This window comes from Indicator indicator, chromosome 12 (assembly GCF_027791375.1).
Source record: "Indicator indicator isolate 239-I01 chromosome 12, UM_Iind_1.1, whole genome shotgun sequence".
In the NCBI taxonomy this organism is placed as follows: domain Eukaryota; kingdom Metazoa; phylum Chordata; class Aves; order Piciformes; family Indicatoridae; genus Indicator; species Indicator indicator.
Genome location: NC_072021.1, coordinates 5,521,230 through 5,541,523, shown reverse-complemented (window position 1 = coordinate 5,541,523; position 20,294 = coordinate 5,521,230). Strand labels below are relative to the sequence as shown.

The 20,294-nt window shown below is 40.0% G+C and overlaps 1 protein-coding gene across 1 annotated transcript; it reads left to right on the top strand.

Moving 5' to 3' along the window:
- The first annotated feature begins 1,652 nt into the window (after positions 1–1,652).
- On the top strand, positions 1,653–18,794 carry CIBAR1 (CBY1 interacting BAR domain containing 1). Its single transcript, XM_054385483.1, has 9 exons — positions 1,653–1,699; positions 4,200–4,434; positions 7,177–7,245; positions 9,014–9,115; positions 10,769–10,774; positions 12,711–12,815; positions 13,847–13,960; positions 15,644–15,763; positions 18,693–18,794. Exons 1-9 carry the CDS (start codon positions 1,668–1,670, stop codon positions 18,792–18,794), a joined length of 885 nt encoding a protein of 294 aa, XP_054241458.1. The 5' UTR covers positions 1,653–1,667.
- Positions 18,795–20,294: the final 1,500 nt, after the last annotated feature.

The following is a 20,294-nucleotide window of genomic DNA, read 5'->3' as shown; positions in this document are numbered from 1 at the left end:
TCCTGTGATGTTTCTACAGCACTTCATATAACACCATTCTGCTGTTTATCAAGAATTTCTGGATTCTCTGGCACTTGCTTTGCTTGAGCTTTCCTGGGTGACCAAGCCTAAATATGCTCGAAGTAGCAGGAGAGCCTCTAAAGAACATGAATGTGTCCCCAGCATAAGAAGGACACAGAGCTGTTGGAGCGAGTCCAGAGGAGGGACACAAAGATGATCCAAGGCTGGAGCCCCTCTGCTATGAGGACAGGCTGAGGGAGCTGGGGGTGTTCAGCCTGGAGAAGACTCTGGGGGCAGCTCTTAGAGCTGCCTTCCAATAGCTGAAGGGATCCTCCAGGAAGGCTGCAGAGGGACTTTTGATAAAGGCGTCTAGAGACAGGACAAGGGGGGATGGTTTGAAGCTGAGGGAATGTAGGTTTCAGGAAGAAGTTCTTCAGTACAAGGGTGGTGAGAGTCTGGAACAGGCTGCCCAGGGAGGTTGTGGATGCCTCCTCCCTGCAGGTGTTCAAGGTTAGGCTGGAAAAGGCCTTGAGCAGCTGAGTCTAGTTGAGAGGTGTCCGTGCCCATGGGAACTTGGAGGGGGTGATCTGTGAGGTTTCTTCCAACCTGAGCCATTCTATGATTCTATATCAAGGGTAATGATTTGCAGTTAAGTGTGGCATAGGTCCACATCTGACAGTTAAGCAGTGTGGCATTACAGGTAACTGTTCTCTGTCAGTCCCCAATCTATCCTGGTCCATGTGGTTGTTCCTTCCAACAGGCAAGACTCTACACTTGTCCTTGTTGTATTTCATACTTAGCTGTTGCCCACTGCTGTATTTTCATACACAGCACAATTCCCACCCTTGCTCCTTTAAGGGCCTTCCCTGCATTTGCCTTGCCCAACACCCGGTGGAACTCTGCCAGCGGTCTCCTTCTTCAGCACTGCAACAGGTTGGTGCCCACACCGTCCCAGTCACTTTCCCAGTGCTACCTTTACAGAGAGGGGATCTGGGGTGTGTTAAGTGGGGGTTTTAATCATAGGTTTAATAATTTTGTTACAGGCCAGTCCTGGTGCTCCTTGAAATTTTTTCCCATGGCAGTCCAACATAAGGCTTTCCCTCAGAGGTGGCAAACAGGCTGCTTCCCTTGGTACTGCTTCTCACTGGCCAAGTGTAGATGTATGGGCGAAAAAATTAAATGTTTACAGAAAAAAAAAAAAAGAAAAGAGGAGCTTCCTGATTATTAGTTTATTCTTTATAAGACGGGTTCGACCATTCCCACTTTCTGCTCCTGCACTGGTTCAAGTTCCCCTTCTCCTGGTGACAGCCCGCTGGGAAACCGCAGGCTCGGGGCCTCAGCGCCCTCTGGCCACCGAAAGGGACGGGGGTGTCCGCGGCGGGGACCGACCACATCCCGAGGGCCGCCAGGAGTCCTCGGGCGACTTCCCCTCACGGAGCCGCAGCCACCCTAAGCCCGGAAAAGCCTGAACCCTGCCCCAAGCAGGGGACCGGGGCGGGGCGGGGCGGGGCAGGCCGGCCAGGGTAGGGCAGGGCAGGGCAGGGCGGGCCGGGCCGGGCGGGGCCGGGCCAGGCTGGGGCGGGCCGGGGCGGGCCGGGGCGGGTGGTGTCCATGGAAACCGGGCGCACGCGGAGCGCCGCCCTCCTTGACGCCGGGCCGCCGCCGCCATGATGCTGCTGGGCCGCGGGCTGGAAGCCAGGTAACGGGGCAGTGAGGGGCGGAGAAGGCTCCGGGGTATCGCTGCCACGGTGCCTGTTGCGGGTATCTTGCCCGGCCCCCGGAAGGCGCCTCCTGGGGGCTTGCGTGACGGGGTCCGGCCGCGCTGCCTGGCCTTGCCGGGCTCGGGAGGAGGCCCGGGTTCAGGGTACCCAGGGAGTAGGGTGGGGCGCTGGGGGCGATGCGGGCCCAGTCCCCCTTACGGCAGCTAATCGTCAGAGAGGTGGGGGACCGGCCTCTGCTTGCCTCGGGTAAAGGCCGAAAAACTTTTCCAGGCGTGCTGTGAGAGATGAAGACTTACCGATTTATTCAGGCCTTTCGCTGGTAATTTTGTGTCCGCCTCTAAGCCTTCCCAAATCCCAGAATGTTAGGGGTTGGAAGGCACCTCTAGAGATCATCAAGTACAACCCTACTGCCAGAGCAGGATCGAATAGGGCAGGTCATAGTGGAATGCATTCAGGCGGGTTTTGAATGTCTTCAGTGAAGGAGGCTCCACAACCTCTCTGGGCAGCCGGTTCCAGGGCTCTGGCACCCTCACAGTGAAAAAGTTTTTTCTTGTGTTCACGTGGAACCTCCTCTGCTCCAGCATGCACCCATTGCCCCTTGTCTCCTATCGTTGGACATCATTGATGGCTCTGTCCTCCTGACGCTTAACTGTAACTTATTCATAAACATGCATGAGGTCACCCCTCAGGCTCCTCTACTCCAAACTCCAAGCCCCAGCTCCCTCAGCCTGTCCTCACAGGGAGATGTTCCACTGCCTGCAGCAGCTTTGTGGCTCTGCGCTGGACTCTTTCAAGCAGTTCTCTGTCCTTGAACTGAGGAGCCCAGAACTGGACGCAAATAGAAGGGGGAAGAGCCCCACAAGGGTTGTCTAAGGAAATGTAGTGTTTCATGCCCCAAAATTAAATATTATTTGCATGGGAGTACTCTAAGATCAAAATTGTAAAACTGGCAAGGAAACGGGCTTAAAACTGGGAAAGGAACAATTTCTGACATGAAAGACTTCCAGTAAAATGGATACACCTTTTAGTGAAGGTGTATCAGGCAATATTAATTTGGAAAAAAACCTACCAACTTTACTATTACTTAATAGGACTCTTACTTTCACACTTACTCAGCAAAACCTTTCCTGTTCAAATGGTTCTATTCTCAGATATGTCCTAGAGGAGTGAAAAATGTACTTGGAATTTTTTTTTCTTTGAACAAAATCTTTCTTGAACAGTCTCCTGGATTTCTTGCTATGAATCTTTTTGCCCATAGCAGAATTTTGGCCTGAAATACTTTCCCTGAAGAGTTCCTGAAAAAAATGTTCTTTGCTCCCATTGACTGCTTTGTTCTTTAGTTTTGAAGTATTACATTTCTTTTCTGATTTTCATGTGATATTAAGTCAATATTTAAATATTGGCCAGCATTTGGAGTTGAGGTATGAAGGAAGTTTTCCTCTGCACTCATATTTTGGTTACCCTCAGCAAGATGGTTGTATGAGTGAATTTTCTTGCGGAGAATTAGAACACGTGATGTAAATCACCTCATGTAAACCATGGAGACTTCCTAGGAGCCAGTCTCTGGCTGTTACTGTTAGCTAAATTGTCCTGTAGTTGATTCAGTCAGATTGACAAGAATTGGTATGAATTCACTGACACTGGTCTAATTGTATCACTGAAGCATAACAAAAGCAAGACCATGGAATGCTGTAGGAATAGGAAAACAAAATATCGAGTGAAATATGTGAGTTAATATTCAGAACAACTTATCTAGATCATTAATAATGAAACAGGCAGTTGGTTCAAATAAAAATAAACCAATAAAATATAAAAATAGATATTAAAATAGACTAATATAATTTAAAATAAAATTATTTGTGGGTGGTGAATGTGCTTTCTGTGCTCTTAAAGTTTTCACCTCTGTACTTGTGTCCATTGACTTTCTTCTCTGATTCACAGGGATATTATTTATCCTCTGTAATGTTGACCAGGAGCAGTTTGGTACCTGTTCACAATTTAAAGAACATGTAGTACTTTTAGAGATTTGCCTTTTAGTGTTTAATTTCTCCTACCCTTGGCTTGTCTGTTTAGCTCTTGCAGGAAGTCATAAAGCCCAGTCTTGTTTGAGAGCTGCAGGAGTTACCCCTGCATTAGTGATTAACACCGAAAGTAGCCATGAGGTTTTGCTAATCATGGGAGGGAAACTTCCTCCTATCTGATGTTTGTGATTTGGGTTTTCCTCTACTGGATCTTTCTTTTTAAGTATAAATCCTGCTTGCTTGTTTGTTTGTTACTAATTCATAGATAAGCACATATTGCATCAGTTTGTTACATTATCACATTATCTTTTTAAGACCAGATACCTGTTTCGCATTGAAATGAGATGTACAAATCATGTATAAATTATTAATAATACAATTAGAGAGTTTTTCCTCTGTGTGTGTTGTGAACAGTTGTCCCCTTCTTATTTTTCACTTATTTTTCTTTGGTATCCAGGGACAATCAGACTAGACAAATACAAGATGCTGTTTCAAACGTGGAAAAACATTTTGGTGAATTGTGCCAAATATTTGCTGGATATGTACGAAAAACTGCCAGACTACGAGACAAAGCAGATCTTCTTGTACAAGAAATCAATGCATATGCAGCCACAGAGACACCAGACTTAAAAGCTGGACTGATAAAATTTGCAGGTGAATTTTCCAGACTTCAGGACTATCGCCAGGCAGAGGTACAAAATTAAAGCTGTACACGCCGTGTTTGCCATCTGAACTTTTCAGTGACTTAACTGTGTTTAAAAGGGTAAAAAGATACATTCTGCAATCACAAGAGAAACATAGGAAAAAACAGCTCTTAAATATTAGTGGCAGAGCAGGGCAGGCTGCCAAAGCATTCATCATTTGTTCTGCTTATAACTCTAGTGAAAATTGCCTGTGATTAGTCCTGTTGAAGTCAGTGAAACTATCTCTATGAGCACCCACAGAATTTGAGACAAAGAAAGTCTTTTATTGGTCTTTGACTTTGGATTATGATTTGCAGTTAATAAAGTGTTATTTTACTTTTGTGACTTGATTTGTCTAGCAGCAGCTGAGGTAAAATCAATCCTTTTCCATTGGCTAAGTCTGTTATCAGAAGCAGAATGGAGGAGAATACTAACTAGACTACTTCACTGTGCACTGACAGTCCTCTAAGGTGCTTTTGGGGATGCCTGTATATTTCATAAGTCTGTACTTCAATGCTAGAAGTACAAGCTTGATTTGGATCACATTTCTGCTAGGTATGTGAGGGTGTGAAGAAAGGTGTTGATGCCACTTATACTTCTGTGTGTGGGGCCAGACAAACTGTAACCTGTGATCCAGAATTCCAAATGCTGAGATTTCAGGAAAAAAACAAACAAAACATTCATATGTACTCAGACTAATTTTTGGAGTACATGTCACACAATTGTCAGGATTGGAAGGGACCTCAAGGATCATCTAGTTCCAACCCCGCTGCCATGTGCAGGGATACCTCACACTAGATCATGTTGCCCAGATCCACATCCAGCTTGATCTTAAAAACATCCAGGGATGCAGCTTCCACCACCTCCCTTGGCGAACCTGTTCCAGTATCTCATCACCCTCAGGGTGAAGAACTTCTTCCTAAAGTCTAATCTAAATCTCCCCTCCTCTAGTTTGAATCCATTTCCCCTAGTCCTATCATTACCTGACACCCTAAAAAGTCCCTCCCCAGCTTTCTTAGAGGCCCCCTTTAGGCACTGGAAGGCCACAGTAAGTTCTTCTCAAAGCCTTCTCTTCTCCAAACTGGACAACCCCAACTCTCTCAGCCTATTCTTATAGGAGAGGAGCTCCAGCCCTGTGATCATCCTTGTGGTCCTTCTCTGGACATGTTGTAGCACATACAGATCTTTCTCATAATAGGTGCTCCACAGCTGGACACAGTACTCCAGGTGGGGTGTCACGAGAGCAGTGTAGAGGGGGAGAATCACCTCTCTCCACCTGCTGGCCACACTATCCTTAAAACTTTGCACAGAAAATTCCCATTTAGTTTTGAACAGCTAAGGACTTTTATAATTTTGAAGAGACTAAAGCAGTAGGTATTTTTGCTGTTTTTCAATATTTTATTTTTTTTTATAAGAAGCATTACAAATCATTTTCCTGTATTAATGAAGCAGAAAAGAAAACCTTTTAAAAGAAGTTAGTCCATGAGGTACCTTGTCTGCTTCTGTCTCACCCGTCTCTTCTCCAGACTAAACAGCCCCAGGTCTCTCAGTCTTTCTTCATAGGAGAGATGTTCAAGTCCTGCAATCATCCTTGTAGCTATCCCTTGGACTCTTTTCAGCATATTCAACAAAGGAAAAGAGAAGCTCTTCACCATTTTAGAACAAGCTCTCCTCATGAAAACCAAATAGATAATCTCAGCTTTATTTATTTTGGGACAGTTTTCATCTATATTGACAATGTGGGCAACAGAAAATTAACTTATAAGAGTTATTGGTTTCTAGTCTTTAGCTGCAGCGCTAGATGTCTAAATGCTGAGGTGTGAGATGCTTCCACAACACATGGAAGGATGAGTAAGCAAGATGAGCTGGTTGTTTGGTGTGTCTATATCATATGCTTCGTTTTGAGCCTTAGTGCCCTATTCCGTTCTGTTCTATTGGTAGTTCAAGTGAAATTGTTTGACAGTAGTAGAGTGTAGTAAAGGAAAAATGTTTGCTCAGTTACCATGGATTTTGGCTGACTAGTGACTGGCAGTTTAAAGGGAAATGTAATGTGTGTCCCTTCCTAGCAGAGACATGCACCTTGTCTTTATTTGGATGTGACAGCAGTGGGCCATGACTTGATGATGTGAAGTCATCACCAGCTTATACAGGGTCCACTTGGGCAGTATTGTTAGTTTTGACAAGCAGAGAATTCTGATCCTATTGCCTGTCTGACCATATGTGGCTGTTTTTCTAACTAAGAGAACTGAAACAAAAAATTCAGATGCATTCACCTGTGAGAGCATTTGTGCATTTTGCACACCTTGTTGTATTTCATACAGTATGTGATGGCAGAGATGGCTTAAGTCCATATTCCATCAGCAAGTGTAGAACAAATGCTTTGGAAACAACTTTGGACAGCTACAGATCTCCAGAGTGCAGAATTTGATGTATTTAGTACCCAGTTGTTAGAATCTCCATGTTTCATTTTTCCCAATGTGGTGCCAATGAAGAAAAAGGAATTCCACTAGAAATCAGCTTGAGCTCCTCAAAATACAAATTATTTACTGGTTAATTTAACTGCCTGTGGGTTTTTGAAGTATTTTTAAAACCTCCATCCCACTATATTTTCAGTAGGTATGATCTAAATTCCTGATAAGATGAGTGACTGGTAAATAAGTTGTTCTACACACCATAGAGTGACCACCAAATAAGTTGTTCTACACACCATAGATGTGGATGATTTTAGTGACCTTCCAATTTCTCTTGCAGGTTCATAGGCTTGAAGCCAAGGTTGTTGAACCTCTGAAAAGTTATGGGACCATAGTGAAACTGAAAAGGGTAGGTTAAATAGCTGTGTTTTTTCACAAGGCACCTTTTGGTGTTCTGGCCACTCAGTTGAAACCTTTCAGGGGGAATATATCTGCTTTTTCATACTGTGGTAATCAGTCTAACTGAATCATGTAGTAATCCAGCTGAACTGAAGCTATATAGATGAAGGAAAACCATCTTTGATATGAAGACAAGGGTATCAGACTCTTGGAGCACAAGCAAATGCTAAAAAAAAAGGTATTGTGAGTAAAGTGAAACTTCCTGGATAGTGAAAATTCAGGATGTTTTTTTTCTTTATAATTAATGTAATTGTTTTTATTGTTATTATTACACATCAGACTTCCAAAAGGCAGTTGGCTCATAGTCATCATACACTGCCTTTAACAACTTTTCTAACTTAGAATTGTGTTCAATGTTGAAGTTCATCATGTTGAAGACACTTTTTGAAGCAGATAAATAGGTAGTGGCCTGAATCCCTCTGTCCTGCAAAGTCATCAAGATAACCTGAAGATACACAAAAAACAGGTCTCTTCATTCACTGCATTCTGGAAACAGACTGTAGGGGGTTGAAATATTCTCACAAAATACTGCTTTTTTTTTTCTTTCAGGAGGAATAGGCTTGAAGCAGGAAATTTTAATAAGCAAATACTAGTCTATAGGATGAAAACAGTTCTTTGTGATACTTGTATATTAGGTATAGGATGCCTTCATCCCATAAACTCAAATCTGTAGTTTTTGTGTATGTCTATATCATAATCTGTATAAATCAACGGGGAAAATCATCATCATTTGATGCTGTTTTACATATAAAAATCTTAGCGTGTTCCTTGTGGTTAAGTGTGCTGTGGCACTGCACCTCAAACTCACATTTTCATATGGATTTGTTCTTGTATATGTTTTATTTTTGCAGACTTATTAGATGCCACTTTTTATTTCTAACTGCCACCTTTATTCCATTGCTAAGCCTGGAATTGGTCTGTGTTCTGCTTTGGGGATCATAGAATCGTAGAATTGCTAGGTTTGGAAGGGACCTCAAGGATCAGCCAGTTCCAACTCCCACTGCCATGGGCAGGGACACCTCACACTACAGCAGGTTGCTCACAGCCACATCCAGCCTGGCTGCAAAAACCTCCAGGGATGAGGCTTCCACCACCTCCCTGGGCAACCTGTGCCAGTGTCTCACCACCCTCATGGGAAAGAATTTCTTCCTAACATCCAATCTGAATCTACCCATTTCTAGTTTTGTTCCATTCCCCCTAGTTTTGTTCCATTCCCCCTAGTGTTATCATTACCTGACTCCTAAAAGGTCCCTCCCCAGCTTTCTTGTAGCCCCCTGCAGATACTGTAAGGCCACAAGCAGGTCTCCTTGGAGCCTTCTCTTCTCCAGACTGAACATCCCAACTCTCTCACTCTGTCTTCATAGCAGAGGAGCTCCAGCCCTCTGATCATCCTCGTGACCCTTCTCTGGACATGTTGCATCACATCCAGATCTGGGCTTTTGACCATTTACTATATTTTTCATTAACAGCTGTAAATATCTCTTTTCCTACACATTTAAATTACAGTGTGTGTGCTACAGAGAGTTGTGCAAGGTGCTAAACCTTTTTGGTCCCCATTGACTCCCCTTTCAGGGTTTCACTTAACAGGATAACATCAGTAAAATCTGGGTTTGTTTAAAGCACAAGTCATGTTTTCTAGACAATGCATGTATGGTAAGAAGTGCATTTTGTATTATCTTAGATCTATTTCAAACATGTCTAAACCATTTTATTTCCAGGATGATCTTAAAGCAACTTTAACAGCAAAGAACAGAGAAGCCAAACAGTTGTCTCAGCTGGAAAAGACACGTCAGCGGAACCCGTCAGATCGACACATTATTGTATCCTCTGTTTATAGTGGCTATGAGAAGCATTTTAAACATTTCTCAAGAACTAAACCACTGTGTTTAGAAGGCAATAAGAGTGCTCTTTAGAGGGACTCTTTCCTGTGTTGATCATGAATCTTAAACTTTATGATGAGTTACAGCTTAGGATAGCTGCTTTGTTATTTCCTTTTTGATTGAAAAGAAACAATGAAATATTTCATATGATTATGCAAGAGATGTAGGCATAGATTGCATGTAGGAATTTGGAGGTTTTTGAAAATAAGTGTCATCAGACAACTCCTCTTTGACTTCTGTGGATTTTTTGGTTTATTTTTCCCCTGTCATTTTCATAGTCGTTGTGCTTCCTTGTAGCTAGATGGGCTATGAGTTTCCTCCAGCTCTGAGATGAAGCGTGAAAATTGCTACACTGCTGGTAGAATATTCAACCAGACCACCCATCCTTTCAAAAGACCAGTGACTCCTCCCATTGTACTATTTATTCTATATCACAGAGGGAAAAATTAAGCCTCCACAGAATTTTCATTAAAATCTCATTGAAGTTTCAAATTCTGAAGCAGTCAGAATTTAGGCAATTCAAAAATGAAGGTGACTAAGGCAATTTTACTTCAGTTCCTGTACGCCTATGTATTATGGCACAGCATTTAAGTTCGTGATGATGTGCTGTTTATTTTTTACTGCACTCTAGTGTTGGACTCTGGAGTAAAGCAGAGTTGGGATTTTTCTAGTGACTGGGCCATGGGACTGCAGAAAGAGCAGAAAATATCATGATAGTTAAATGCCACTCAGAAAGATTACATTTTAATTTTTGTCTCTGCCAAAGAATTCCCATTTAATATTAATCAAACCAGTTAAATCAAGTGCTGACTAATTAGAGTTCCTCATGTAATAAAGGCACAGATGTCAGCACTAGGGCTAGAGCTTGAGCTGTCATGCAGAGTTCTCCACTAGAATGAAAGGGGTAAGTGATAACAGAAAGAGGTTCCCCTTCACCCATCTCCTATCCAGATCTCACTGAATGGCAGCACAGCCTGAAGGGGTGTCAGCCACCCCTCCCAGTTTTGTCTGGGGTCTGAGAGAGGCTTCCATGTTTGTTAGCATAGCTGTTAGGCTCCAGTAGTGGTTCTTTTATTCTTGAGCAACTGTGATGTTTCAGCAGCTGACAGCTTTGGCCACAGAGAGCAAGGGATCTGTACTCGTAGCCTGATTTCAAATTCATCTTATAAAGCATGGGGGTAGCACAGCTGTAAAAATAAAACCCTGTGTGATATTTTAAAAATATAAAATTGCATTTTTTAAATCAAAATAGTTTTGTTTTTTTTCTAAAATGGTCTACGTTAATTGGGTGGGTTGGTTTGTTATTAAAAAAAACAAAAAATAAAATACCCAAACCCTCAGATGAAGGTAAACAGCTGTACTGACATATTTTGGCCTGGATACTTGAATTCTAGCAAAGCTATATCAAAGTGTAAATAAATGTCTTACAGCAGAAAGCTTCAGACAACATAGCAACAGCACGATCCAAGTATACAGAAGTTTGAAATATCTAGGATAAATATTTCACAATATATTAAAAAATAGAAGTGAGAATAGATAAATTAATATTGAATGCTATTTTGTCTTTTTTTTTTCCTTTACTAGTATTTTCAGTCACAGGTGAGTGTTTCAGAGGAGAAAATACCAAACTGCTGATGTGCAAACTGCGGGTTCTGCAAGTTTAGACATTGCGCTCTACAACCACCAGAATTCCTTTCCCAAAGCATCTGCCCCCAAAGTCAGGGCAATATATTTAAGATGGATTGAGAAGATGCATTGGTTTGTCATAAAAATAACATCCTGTATTTGTATCTGTAATGGCTGCTTGTGCAGAACAGCTGCCTCCATTTAGAGAGAAGGACTGATTGTAATAACTGAGAATGCACAAAATGGCTTTTCTGACTCTTTCCCTCCTGTGTTTTGGGCAAAATCAAGAAAAGGAGATGGAGATTTGACCCTGTGTACTGCTAAAGATCATTATCAATTTTGTTTGCCCACTAATGGCAGAATTGTGTCTATGATTTGAAGCTGGTTTTGTAAGGAGACCATTTCAAATTGATAATCCTGTAATGTAAGGTTACCAGATTTTAATCTAAGAAGTAGAAGTGACAGAGCATGCCTTGGGCCATAAATTTCCATATCCATACATGAGTGAAAAATAAATCATGGGACTGGGCCTGTGGTGTCTATTTCCATATTTAAAAAAGAAAAAAAAATGGAAAAAGTTCTTCAGCTGTAGAAATGGTAAGAATATTGCATCTGAATTGCAGGATGCAGGTGAGGGACTTTATAGGGTGTCAGGTAATGATAGGACTAGGGGGAATGGGAAAAAACTAGAAATGGGTAGATTCAGATTGGATGTTAGGAAGAAATTCTTCCCCATGAGGGTGGTGAGACACTGGCACAGGTTGCCCAGGGAGGTGGTGGAAGCCTCATCCCTGGAGGTTTTTGCAGCCAGGCTGGATGTGGCTGTGAGCAACCTGATCTATTGTAAAGTGTCCCTGCCCATGGAAGAGGGGTTGATCCTTGAGGTCCCTTCCAACCCTAAGAATTCTACGATTCTATATACCGTTTCCAAATCCCAGGTCAGAATAGATTCCTGATGATACTCAATGTTTAGAGCCTGTAGCTACTGTCTTGACTAGTCTGTGATGTGTAATCAGTAAGCTATGGAAAGTAAAGTTTAGACCCCAATTTTGCACTCAAGTGCAAGCTTTACATCATTTCTCGCAACAGTAGAGTTGTCAGACTCTACTTAACCAGGAGAGCTTCAGTATCTTTATTTAAATGGTAGTGTTGCACTTCTATACAGTTGGTGTAGAATCCAAATACATATCTAAAATGCTTTTTGCAGTAAAATAATCAAAACTGTAGTTTATGCATTAGGGATCACTGGTGTGTCCCTTTCCCAGTGCCCTGCTGAAGATGTTTTTTATAAAATCATATAAAAATACAGAAAATATAAAATACCTTTTGGTGTTTTGGATCTAAAACTGGTACCAAGTCTAGCCTGCTGACTGAGGTACTACAGAAGTGCATTGGTTCCGTCTGCTGCTCTATTGTTTATTTAAATGATTGATAGAAGTTTAGTAAGATGGCACCAGAACAGATTCACTCTAGAGCCAGGTTGAAAATAAAGGATGATTTTTTTCTGCATGCTCTGGCCTGTGCACTCCTGCCCTCTCCTTTACACCAGCATGAAAAAAAACTTGTAACTGATGTAGAGGAAACCCTTGAGTTGGGTCAATTCCTTGAAGCCGGTCGCTGTGTTAGCAGTGTCAGGGCTGGTTCAGTGGAATTAGCAGATGACTACAAAAACCAGCTTAGGACAGGGGACCTTTCCCAACTGGCTGCATTTTTAATGTTTCAGATCAAAGTCACAGTGGTGCAGAAGGCAGCTTTATTTGTTTATTAAGCTACAAGCACGTTTAAAAATACAGTTACACACACATGGGGAGAGTTTTGAAACCCCAGACTTAAAAGTTTTCATGGCAATTAAAGCAAGTATTTTTATATCATGTACAGGACTGATTTCACCTATGTGTTACTTCACCAGGCTGAAAGTGAACTGCAGAGAGCTTCACTGGATGTAACTCGAACAACTCGGCAATTAGAGGAAACCATTGATAATTTTGAGAAACAGAAAATAAAGGACATAAAAGTAAGTGTGCCTCACATTTCAGTACAGGCCATCACAGTTCCTTCTGCACAACAGAATTACTATGGTTACTCTTTGGCAAGATTAGCAACATTTAGTATTAATTTAAGCCTACAGAAATCCAAATCATGTAGGCACAAATATTTCCTAATCCAAATATCATGAATTTTGCAATTAAAAAATTAGTTCATTATTCATTCAGTTTACTCAATAAATAATTTTCCTGTATGAGATTGTTTAGCATCTGCTTCTTCTAAGAGTTTTTATATTCTACTTCACTGGTAGCTGCATTTATTAAGGGAATGATATATGTGGATTAATTTCCATGCTGAAATTTGTGTAGGTTACTGTACGTTAAAAGCTTTAGTGATGCAGAAAGCACAAAAAATGTGGGGACTGCAAGTACTCAAAGATTTCATTTCTCTCTTAGTGTCAAACAATAAGTGGCATAAGTCCCAAAGACTACTGACTGAAAAACACTTGCATTTTCTGATCTCAAATTTAATTCTGATATATTGCTGATACAACTTTTATAGGGAGCAGAAACACAAGCTAAATAGGAATAAAAGATGGTTGAAAAACCCAACCAAACCAACCAGTGCATGGTGTTAGATTATGTGAGTTCTGAAGATGTCATCAAGTGGGTTTTTTATATGTCTATAAAGAACATTCTATTATATAAAACACATAATTACCTGTAAATTTTGGAATTTATAGCTAATTTGTACCCAATCTGTTCAAAAAGATTGTTGTCCATAAAGCAAAAATTCACTGTGAGCTTTCAGCATGACATTTTACTTATTCCTAATGAGTTTCCTCATCACATTTCAAGCATTTACTTAGAATTTTAGTATGAAATGACAGCCTAGCCAGCACTTGGGGTTAGTTCATAAAATTCAATCTGACTATTTAAAAGTACTAAGTATTGTACAGCTATTTGTATCAGATAAATACTGTACAGAATTGAGTCATTTATTTGAAGTGAAAATATACTTTACTGCATTAAGAAAACCTTTGTTTTCATTTGCTTTTAGAACATATTTTCTGAATTTATAAATATTGAAATGTTATTCCATGGGCAAGCTTTAAAGATATATACTGATGCATACCAAATCATCCAAAATATTGATGAAGATAAAGATTTAGAGGTAAGAGTGATTTCAGATTTTTCAATTTACTTAAAAACAACAAAAAAATGTTTTTGAGCTCTACATATCCCAGACAAAAATGCAACATAAATTTCAGGTTTCCCAAACAAGCTGTTGTATACAGAGCCCTTTTTTTGCACTTCTCCAGCAAGAGCTTAGAGGGTTATAAATTTAGAGGTTTTAAATCTGCAGTGGCAATCTGATCTTTCCCACAAAAGATAGATAAGAAACTCTTCTAAATTAACTGCCACTCCAGACTCAGCTAAAGAACACCTCTGCAGCGAGTCTTAAAGATGCATAGGTGAAAATCCTGTGTTGTTCTGATGTTTTAAAGACTAATTACTTCAGTAAAAGCCTCTCTCTCTGAGTTTTGTTTGCTTGTTTTCATCTTTCAGTCACTGTTTTTTATTAGACTGTTCTAGAATTAAGAGACATTTGTTGCCAAATTGCAGGCTTTTTGCCTTGTGGCAGATTCAAGTTGCCCTTTCTGTTCTCCCTGAGTTGTAGTCTCTCTTTCCTGAGACCTTTTTTCAGTCCTTTATTCATTCTTGCAGTTCTGAACTTACTATCATTGACATGTATATTGTATGTATGTGTTCAGCTTATCAACAGTTGGATGATTTTTGGTCTGTTTTTCAAAGTTTTATCAGTCTTCATATTATTTTTTCCGTGATGTAGCTCAGGACCAAGGATGACAATATTCAGTTAGCACAAGACCTACAAACTCATGATTCTTCAGTGACACTCACATTTGAAACCACACAGCATTTTTACTTCACTTAAACTATGCCCTGGCAATTTTGTACTATTCTGGTTTCACAATTAAAATGTCACCTGGCACCAACTTAAAACTATCCTTTAAGTCAATGTTTATCTTTCATAACCAGATTTATAACCTCATTTAAATTTTTTTGCTAATTGGAAAATATTTATTTTCCATAAAAATAAATAGAATGGAATCATAGAATGGCTTAGGTTGGAAGTGACCTCAAAGATCATCTACTCCAACCCCCCTGGCCATGGACGGGGATATTTCTCAGCTAGGCTTGGTTGTCCAAGGCCTCATCCAATCTGGCCTTGAACACCTCCAGGGTTTATTCAGCCATCTTCCTTGATTTGATTAAGTCCTGCACAAATAGCTTTTTTAGTATCAAGCTGTTAGTCTTACAATTCATTCTTTTTGACTGTTGGAAAGAACTTGTAAAATAATGGCTATTACAGTCTGCCCTGTATTTGAAGGGTTTTCCCAATTTACCCTTGGGCTTCACATCTCCTGAACATTTCAGTTAAATTTCTCTGATGCAGCTATTACTGGCAGCAAGGATTATCTTATGAAAGGGCCAGGAGTTCATCTCTCCCAAGAAATGGAGACCCTGAAAGGAATTGCTGGGATTTGTACCCCTGGGTTAGCCTGAGACTCAGCTACGTATGTTGGTGGGAAACCATTGCAATTTTCCACCTGTAAATCCCCTCTCTTGAGGAATGTTTGACCAGTGTGAATGTGTTGATATGTCTTAATGTTAGGCAAGGATCTCGGTTCAGCTACAAGTGATCAAACCAAAGTTGATGCAGATCTCTAGAGCAGGTTTCATTGTCTGGTGCTGTGTTTTTGTCAGCCTTGGTGACTGTTAGCATGCAAGCTGGATCATGGCACCCAGGTCACAACTTTCTTGGTCTGAGCAGGTTTTCCGGAGTTCACTTTACCCACCAGACTATCAGTCTCGCTTGGACATCATCCGTGCAAAATCCAGGTCCCCCCTGCTAAGAACTGACTCCTTAAAATCTTCACTGAGGACAGTCCAGGTAAGAGAAAGAATTAAATGCTAGATCGCTGTAGTAAAAGCATCTCTGAAGTACAGCCTTAGCTAATGTACTACCTTTTCTCAGTTCAGGACAGTAAAAAAAGGTAAAGAGACTTCTTAAAGGTCATATTAATCTTCTAATAATGCAGCTTTATCATTTTGATTTGAGGAAAAAAACCAAATCAGCTTTTAAAGCTGTGTTCTTTACTTTTGAAAAATACCTTTTCCAGCAAAATTACTTCTTTCATCAACAAAACTGGCATCTTGCAGAGAAAAGATCTAGGAACTTATTGCAAAGAGAAGTGTCATTCTTTAAATAACATCTGCATATTCTTAGTCTTGCTATCCAGATTCTAGAGTGTGCATTCTCTACCAGATCCTAAATCAGACTAGTGATAGCTCCTAGCAGCAAAGCAAACCCATGACCAAGAGACCTTTCCTTTGAACCAGCTACCTTACAAAAATCTTTGACACTTCCTTGCAGCAGTAAACTTGCAGATACTGCAAAATGGCAACATTGTTTTTTTCTCTTATTGCTGCCTTAATCCTCTAAGATGATCCTTAACAGTGTTTGTGCTAAAGACAAAAATGGCTAAATTTTAATTGTATGCATCCCACTTTCCTGCTTTGGATAGAACCATTGAGAGATTGTACAAAACTAAAAAGTTTGCTTGTTTTGATACATTGTTACTCCTCTCTGCTTTCAATACAGGATCAGTTTTTACAGTTGAGTTATTCTATTGTTGAAATAATGAGTTGTGTCATCTGAAAAGATGAAAGAGCCTAGTGATTCAGTGTGTGAAAACCAACCTTGACTTTCAATGAGTGGCCTGTCTTCTCTATCAAAAATGCAGACAGTACAGTACAAGGAGCTCTGCATTTTTTTCATTTCCATGCAATTAATGTATCAGGAGAGAAAATTTCTTAAGCCCCAGGAAAGCTCTCTGCCTGATGAGAAAACCTTTTCAGGGCTTTTTTCAAAACATGACTATTGCAGCTTTATACAAGTTTTGAAAAGATTTTTTAGGTTTTCATGACAATTCTTTGTAAGTCTCTTCAGTTTGTACTTGGCAATTATCTTCAGCATTTAATTTCACCAATCCAGGTTGGTACGCTGTATTTTAGATACAGCTCTAGCAGAAGAGAACGACCTTTTCCAGGTATTTTAAATCACATTTAGGAACACAAGTTTTAACTACATGCAGCTTAACAGCTTAGACAGGGACAATTATCACCTACCTGCAAATTCAGAGAATTTGTCTTCCCATAAAATTGTTTATGATGAGCAAAAATTTATCAGATTGTAAAATTCTACGGATTTTTTTTTTCCCCAGCATTAAGCAAGCAAAAATTAAAATTAAGTACTGGCACATTCTAGCTTTATGGCAAAATACCATATATTTAAACTGCCTCATTTCCATTCTCACTTTTCTTATTCTGGTCCAGTTTGGTTCTCCGGTTAGCCATCTTACCACCACCAGTGAAAATATTTCATTTGCTATTTAGTTAGTTACAGCACTGTCAGAGGTGCTTGAGTAGTGAGCAGAAAAAGCTTTAGAGCTGAAATAACACCTCTTATTTCAGGGAAGGGGGAGCTTTTAATCAGAAACATGACTGAAGTTCTTAAGAATTTCAGATGCTCTTAACTGCAAAAAACTTGAGCATTTAATCTATGCACTGAATGGAAGCTACCTTAACAGACTCAGTCTGCAGCACTCCTTAATCTCCAATTATAAATCAGTGTCATTGTCTTTCCCTTCTTTCACAGAAAGCAAGATTGCTGGTTTGAGGCATTTAGACTGAAGTTAACCCAGCTTCACCCAATGATTAACTCCATTTTCTGTTACATTCAGAGATTTGTAAGCAAGCATTTGCTTCAAGCTAAATTATGTACTTTGTGAGCATCAACAAGAACAAGGCTTTTTCTGCTTTCATTAGTTCAATGATTGCAGTTTGCTTTATGCACACACAAAAAACTTCTGTTACATACATAGCTGTATGAATTATGAAATCTCAGAAGTCAATTTAATAACCAGCACTTAAGGACTTTTAAAATAGAGGGGTGTTTGACAAAAAAAAAAGGCAAGTTTTGTCTTTAATACTGAAGTTTTATTATATCCCTGGATGTGAGAAAACTCAGAAAACCTAACCAAAATTAGAGCTGCAGATGCCCTCAGAGAACTGCTGAACCTAAAATCATTTTTCAAAAGCATTCCAGATGACTTGGATAGCTTAATGTTCCTTTTCTTACGGGGAAAGAAAAAAAACAACATATATTCCACTTTAAATTGTAAATGTTGCATCTTCTATGAAGAACCTATCTTCAATAGGAATGAAATTGAGCCCTCATTAGAAAAAAGTATAGATTGCAGAATCTGTCAGATGAGCTAAAAGCTTGGCAGCTGGCACTTAACATGGGATGAACCAGAAAGGGACTACAGTATCATTCTGAAGGGCAAGCGCTGACAGGCAGAGAAGGAAGTTCATGTATGAATCAAGACTCCTCCAGTAAAGTTTGTCTCATTTTTTCTCAAAAAAAACCAAAAACCTTAGAGCAGCATAGAGTTTTTCATTTCACTGAAGGGGTTTGTTATCTCCCAGGTAAGATTATGCTTTAATACTCATCTTAGCCTCCTGTCTCAGCAGCCAACCCAGAAAAAAACCCTCATCCTTTTAATGTTAATTTGATCCTGTCATAGTTCCCAGGACTATGGGGAATTGGGGGAATTGCAAAAATCATTACTGTATTTCTGTTCTGTATCTTTGTTAGTGCTGTGCTCCTTACCGGAGTTTGAAGGGTTAATGGAGAAACAACTTACCTTTACCTCCTCTCCCAAGTGAAAAATCTACAAGTACTGAGACTGGCAATGCCAACATAGAATTTTTCTTTCAGGAGCACAAACATTTGATTTACTTTTCTTTTTTATCAGATTTCTAGCAGTATGCTAAGAAAAAATGAAGATGAAGAGGAAGAAGATGAAGATGAGGAAGAGGAAGAGGAGGAATTAGACGCTACTAAAGAAGTGAGATAACAGAACTGTTCTAACAGTTTGGGGTAGGGGGTTGGATCAAGAGAAAAAATATTTCCCTTTATGTAAAGGCTTTTGTGTGTTCATTAAAAACTTCACCGAGGTATTTTTAAAATTCCACCAGGAGCAAGAATTGGCACTGATAGGAGTGTGCCAGACAACAAATGACCAGTTTCAAAGCATGGAACAGAATCTGTTGATAATGGATCATTTCCATAGCTAGAACAGGAATTCTTTAAATAGGATCCTGTATTATATTTGCTTAGCTGTTATATTGCAGTCACGTTTGCTTAAACTTACATGATGAAGTGCCCAAAAACTGCAGTAAGTGACAAGCAGTTCTGAACAGAAGGGTTTTCCTGTTACTTTGCCAATGTACCTTATTCTCTGCCTACACACCTCTTGGATTTAATACGTCTTCCAGCTATACTTGCCATAATTGGTTTCATCCATCCTAAAGTAACTCTAATACTCAAGAACCTGATTACATCAGCAATCCTGTTAGCTGTCACTTTGTGCTCCACCTTGGGTGGCAGAAGCTGTATACATGAGGTGTATTGTTTTCTCACTCTCATTTTCCCTCAGGCTTGACTTGATTTCTTTATGCACACAGAATGAACATTCACCTAGCCCAGCATCCACTTCTAATGCTGCTTTGCTTTTAAATAAAAGTGCCTTCATAATAAAACTAGTTATTTTATATAGCTGACATTTACATTAGTTGACATGCTACATATAGCTCAAGTTCCATGTGTTTTAACTGGTGATTCAGTTACCAGTTCTCCTGTTTGGAGATGGTGGTTATGCATGTTCATTTTTTGAATAGCATACAACTGTGTGCCAGAATGCTGCTACCATTTTGTTTTATCTCCAGCTAAAGAATGCATCAGCCTAGAATTTGAACTTGTAACTGGGAAAACAATCTTCAGTTATAACCAAATATTGTTTGTTACAGAAATAAACCAGGAAGTGCGTTTTTAAAACTGATGCTGCCTTTGTCCCCTGATGCAAAGTATGCTGTGTGTTCTGACCTGTAAAAAAAAGCAGGCTTTGCCCAAAGTGAATGTGATGAATACAGAAGTGAAAATGTCCCAGTGGAAGGTTCTGGTTTAAACCTAGAAAATAGTTTTACACCCAAATTACATCCTCTTGGCACTGAGCTACTGCTGACAAGGAGCAGAAGTCTAAGAACCAAATTTTTAAATGTGTAAAACAAACTTCCAAAGGTAACTAATTTCAGTGAGTAGGGCACTTCAGTATTTACATCACAACATCAGAACTATGCTGATCACCACTTAACTATTTCATATTCAACAACGTCATGTAGTTCATCTCCAAACCAGATGATTAACTTCAGGACAATACCAGTTTTCATGTAATACCTCTATGCAAATAGAAATTATTTCTGTACTGTGCCTTGAAAAAGGGATTCTTAATAAAAGAGGAAGGAGGTTTTAGATTAATCCCCCCTAGATTAGTAGCTAGAGTATAGAGATTGATTTA